General features: G+C 53.9%; 1 protein-coding gene across 2 annotated transcripts in view; it reads left to right on the top strand.

The window, feature by feature from the left end:
• The first annotated feature begins 660 nt into the window (after positions 1–660).
• Positions 661–5,598, top strand: part of FBXO31 (F-box protein 31) — a 49,328-nt gene continuing 44,390 nt past the window's right edge. The window contains exon 1 of one of the 2 annotated variants that reach the window (XM_012812046.2): positions 661–2,059. In XM_012812046.2, the coding sequence (XP_012667500.2) occupies positions 1,483–2,059 (577 nt within the window). In that variant the 5' untranslated portion in view covers positions 661–1,482. The remainder of the gene's footprint in view (positions 2,060–5,598) is intronic. The other variant, XM_003800792.3, reaches the window with a different exon arrangement.

Genomic DNA, 5,598 nt, shown 5'->3' with positions numbered 1-5,598 from the left:
AGGCCTGATTGCAGGGAGACCTCTTAGCTGTGTGGACCCGTGTCTGCAGGGCTATTTTTGTCAGAGGATGCGCTGCACGGTGTCCTGGGCTCTGCCAACCATGGTCCACAACCCTTCCTATGTCTCAGACCTCCTTGGGTGGTGCCCAGCAGCGAGGCACTTCTAGACTCTCCCTTGATCAGCCAGACCCGGCCGGTGGGGAGCGCAGGTGGCCAGTGTGGCCTTGGCCGCCCCTGGGCTCTGAGAATCCCCTGGCGCTTGAGCGCTGGAGTCGGGTCCCTGCAATCTGTCTGTAATCCCCTGGATTTTAACACCGTGATGAGAAAGGCAGTACCTACACCAAGCAAGGTCTGAAGGCTATACCACTATGCCTCTGTTGCTGTTTTGAGACAGAATCTCACTTTGTCGCCCTCCGTAGAGTGCAGCCGAGTCACAGCTCACAGCAACCTCAAACTCGTGGGCTCAAGCGAGTATCTTGCCTCAGCCATCCAAGTAGCTGGGACTACAGGCGCCCACCACAACGCCCGGCTACTTTTTTTATTTTTAGAGACGGTGTCTCGCTCTCTCTCAGGCTGGTTTGGAACTCCTGAACTCAAGTAATTCACCTGCCTCAGCCTCCCAGAGTGCTGTGATTACAGGCGTGAGCCACTGGGCCTGCCACCACCGCCCCTTTTGAGACAGTTTCCTTCTGTTCCCCTGGCTAGGGTGGCACTGCATCAGCCTAGGTCATCACACACTCAAACTCCTGCACTAGGTCTTCCCTCAGTGCTAGGACCACAGGCGACAACCACCGCGCGGACTTAACTTTCCTAATTTTTAAAGTAGATCATATATTCACGTCGAACCAGAAGGTCACAGGGATGTTGGCCGCACCTTCGAGTCGCTCCCTAGGGGTCTTGTGTGTGTTTCCCCACTTAAACCCCGCCTGCCGCGAGGTGCGCAGGTGTACCCGTGCAGGGGGCATCTTGGGTGCGTGTGGCAGGCAGGGCGCAGGTAAGCTGGGCTCAGGGGACCGGTGGGACGTGGGTGGGCGGGCTCAAGGGCGTGTGACGTATAGGTGGGCGGGATCAGGGGGGTCCTGTGGGGCGCTGGTAGGCTGGGCGCAGGGGCGTGTGGTGTGCAGGTGGGCGGGCGAAGGTGGGGCCACGCAGAACTCCGGGGCGCCGGGCGCCGGGCCTATTCCTTACAATGTTGGAAATGGTGCAAGGTCCTTGTTTACATAAACAAAAAGGTTGTGGGTGCAGGTTAGGGTTGTAGTGGTTTCACTGCATTTGGAAGCTGTGAAAATGTACACTTCCTCACTAGCTAATCCACTGTCGGAGTTCGGGCTCTTTGCAGGGGGTCACCGAGCGGGGCTGGCGCGGTAGGTGGTGCATCGGGTTTGTAGGTTAAAGGTGGGGACTTCGGCCCTCACTTGGGTCATCAGCGCTATTTTGCTCCTTGCTACTACAATATCTGACAGTTTCTTTTCCTGACCGGGTCATGGACCCAAACCTCAGGAGCAAGAGGCGGGACCACGCCTGGTCCGGACATTCTGGGTGTCCGATGGTCGCAGAGGAGTGTACGGGACCCGGCGGCGTTACCAGGAGGGGCGAGGCGAGGTGCCACTCTGCCCCGTGTGGGGCGGGGCGAGGCCGCCGGGGGCGGAGCCGCGCCCGCGCGTGCGCAGAACGCGGCGCGCGGCGTCTGGCGGTCAGTCGGGCCGGCATGGCGGTGTGCGCTCGCCTGTGTGGCGTGGGCCCGTCGCGCGGATGCCGGCGCCGCCAGCAGCGCCGGGGGCCGGCCGAGACGGCGGCAGCCGACAGCGAGCCTGACACAGACCCCGAAGAAGAGCGCATCGAGGCGGGCGAGGCGACGCAGGCCGGGGCGGGGGGCGGCCCGTGCGCGGGCCCCTCGCCGTCGCCCCCGCGCTGCTCGCTGCTGGAGCTGCCGCCAGAGCTGCTGGTCGAAATCTTCGCCTCGCTGCCCGGCACTGACCTGCCCAGCCTGGCCCAGGTCTGCACCAAGTTCCGGCGCATTCTCCACACCGACACCATCTGGAGGAGGCGCTGCCGGGAGGGTGAGTAGGGGTCTGGGCGGGGGCGAGGGCCGACCTGGCTGGGGGGTATCTCGGGCCCTGGCGGGGTGGGGTACTCGAACCCGGGAGGGGACGGGGGGCCTCGGCGGGCGCAGGGCCTCTGGGAGGTGGCGAGGGCCGACCGGGCCGGGGTCTCGGGCCCTAGAGAGGCAGGGGTCCTGGGAGGGGGCGGGGTCTCCCTGGTGCGGAGGGTCCTGGCCTGGTGGGGTGCTTCGGCCTGGGTGAAGGCGGGAGCGGCCCCAGGGCTGGAGAGACCCAGAGACTGCATTTTCTGTGGTGGGGGTAGGAAGTGGCCGCGGTGTTGCCCACGTTGGGGGTCCTGGGTGGGGCTTAGGTGCGCCCCCAGAAGCCGGGCCCAGGAGGAAGCCGTGGGACTGACCCCTGAAGGTCTGGGCGGGGCACAAGCTGGCGTCTGCAAGTTCCTCTGCCCCTGCTGGGGTACTGCATGGGGCTCCTTGAGGGCCCCCACGGGAGAGAAGGGGTGAACTTGAGTGGGTTACAGGGCACAGGGATCCCTTGGTGGGCGGCAGGCCGGATTTGTGGAGAGGTGGAGGGCCCAATTTCTGCCTTCTGCCCGGTTGGGTTTATTCTATCTTGAGAGTTGTGGGTACGAAGGTCTGTGGGCGGGATTAGTTTTGTATGGAATCACAGGAAGAAAGGTTTATTTAATCTAGAGTTCAAGGCTCTCTGCATGTAAATGTTGGCAGATCAATGATGTTCAGTCAACTCTCATATTTTGGTAAGAAAACATTCAAAGAAAGCAGAACAGCAAGGAAGAAAGTAAAACTCATCAGAAACTCCGGCAATCAAAGATAAAGCACCCTAAAATTTTTAGACCTCTCTCTGTATACACCGTAGAGTCGTATACACATTTTTACCTAAATGATACCACACCAGGTACGGTCTAGAGACAGTATACGAAGCGGTCTCAGTATCCCCCTGCCTGCGTGCAGGGCAGACGCATCTCTGACTGATAAACTTTGAAGTTTTCAATGTTTCCTTGTTATAAACTGAGCTTCTAAGATTACTTTATGCATTTCATACAAATGTAGGAGATTTATATGTTATTTTCTAGAACTGAGATTACCTTCTTAGAGGCTGCACTTTGAAAAGTGAGATTTGGAGGTAGCAGGATTTCTCAGTGATAAAACCTTTACTACCCATTGTAAACCCCCAGGAAGTCTGCATGAGAAGGACCCTTCCCCAGATCCTCACCAAAGGTAGGGATAGTCATCTTCAACAGCCAGTGGTCAGGACCCCAGATTTGGGGTCAGCCACTTTGGTTCCTAGCCCAGACTCTGATTGATCTGCTGTAGATCCCAGAGAAGTTTCTTGGCCTTCTCGTCTTTTTTTTTTTTTTTTTTAGAGACAGAGTTTCACTTTGTTCCCCTTTCGGGGCATCACAGCTCACAGCAACCTCCAGCTCTTGGGCTTAGGTGATTCTCTTGTTTCAGCCTCCCGAGTAGCTAGGATTACAGGTGCCCACCACAATGCCTAGCTATTTTTTTGTTGCAGTTTGGCCGGAGCTGGGTTTGAACCCACCACCCTCAGTATAGTCTGGTGCCCTACTCACTGAGCCATAGGCGCTGCCCATTCCCAAGTCTTAGTAGGGCTTAGTGGGAACTGCTGTTCCCAGTCACCTGAGGGCTGATGGGGTTGAGTGTGTAGTCCTCACCCCAAGTGGCAGCTATTTGCTTATGCTTCTTGGCCATTAGTATGGCTCTTTTGTGAATTTCCTATGTGTGTTTTTTGTCTGTTTTTCTCTTAAAAATTTGTAGGAACTCTGGATATTAGCCATACAGATCTTTTGTAATATGAGTAGCAAGAAAGGCTTTTTATATTTTGAAATTGAGGAAAGTTCGACTTTCTCTTTCCCTATGAACTCGACCTTTTCACTTGCTTTGTTTTGCTATTTTTTTGAGACAGAGTCTCAGTATATCACCCTGGGTCGAGTGCCATGATGTCACAGCTCACAGCAACCTCAAACTGTTGGGCTTAAGCAATTCTCTTGGCTCAGCCTCCCAAGTAACTGGGACTACAGGCACCTGCCACAGTGCCTGGCTATTTTGGGGTTGAAGTTGTCATTGTTTGGCAGGCCTGGGCTGGATTCAAACCTGCCAGCACCGGTATATGTGGCTGGCGCTCTAGCTGCTGAGCTACAGGCACAAAGCCATATGTTTACGCCTGTAAGAGTCAGATTCATCACATTTCATTGTGCTTTGAAGTTTCTCCATCTATTAGCCAAACCTGGGTAGTGATCTCTCAGGGGGCGTTTGTCTTTGGGGAACTGTAAGGTATTTATGGCTCAACTCTAGGATCAGAGAGTAACAAGATGTTCTGTGTCAGGAGTCCTCAAACTTTTTTAAACAGAGGGCCAGTTCACTGTCCCTCAGATCATTGGAGGGCTGAACTGCAGGCCCTGGGACCAGTCGGCTGCTAAGCAGGCCAGGCAGCAGCGGCAAAAACACCCCTGGATAAATGTCCTTGGTGGGCTGCATGTGGCTCACAGGCTGTAGTTTGAGGACGCCTGTTCTATGTAATGAAAAAAATCAGGCCTGGTGGTTTAGGCCTGTAATCCCAGCATGTAGAGAGGCCAAGGCATGAGGATTGCTTGAGACTGGTCTGAGCATGATAAGGAGACTTTGTCTCTACAAGAAATACAAAAAAATTAGATAAATGTGTGACACATGCCTGTAGTCCCAGCTACCCGGCGGGAGTCTGAGGCAGAAGAATCCCTTGAGGCCAAGGCTACAGTGAACTATTATGGCACCACTGCATTCCAGCTGGGGTGACAGTGAGACCTTATCTCAAAAAAAAAAAAAAAGAATCAAAGATATGCTTCAGAATAACATTAACTGAGTTTGGAATTGCATCCAAGGATAAGTTCCTAACAGAAATGTGCAAAGTCCTGATGGAGACGTAGGAAGAAGTGGGGGACAGACACAGGCCTGACACTCACAGTCAGGGCGTCATCACAAGGCATTGCTGTTTGTGGCCCAGGAACTGTAAGTTTTTCCTGTTTAATCCGGTATCTGCAGAGTTCTCTCTTCTTTTTAAATTTTTATTTCTTGAGTTTTTGTTTGTTTGTTTTTTTTTTTTTGGAGATTGGGTCTTGCCCTGTTGCCCAGGCTAGAGTGCAGTGGTATCATCATTCCTTACTACAGTTTCAAACTCCTGGGTTAAAGTGATCCCTCTGTGTCAGCCTCCCAAAGTATTAGGATTATAGGAGTGAGCTACCTTCCTCAGCCTCTCCACTTTCAATATTCCCTTTTGAAGAATCGATGCCAATGCAAGAATGGAGAAGCAAGAATCCAATGTACTCTATTCTAATATGAGGGCAGCAGATGAGCTAATACAAGGGGTGGGGTGGGGCAATGAGCAGTAGAGAGAGGGGAGGTTGTGGGGGTTGGGGAGGTCAAGGTGTATGACATACCAGTTGGGGGCCAGACACAATTATAAGGGACTTTATCTAACAAATGCAATCAGTGTTACCTAATTCATTATACTCTTAATGAATCCCC

The sequence above is a fragment of the Otolemur garnettii genome, unplaced genomic scaffold, assembly GCF_000181295.1.
Source record: "Otolemur garnettii isolate 467f Iridium unplaced genomic scaffold, OtoGar3 scaffold00185, whole genome shotgun sequence".
In the NCBI taxonomy this organism is placed as follows: Eukaryota; Metazoa; Chordata; class Mammalia; order Primates; family Galagidae; genus Otolemur; species Otolemur garnettii.
This window is presented reverse-complemented; position numbering and strand designations above follow the sequence as displayed.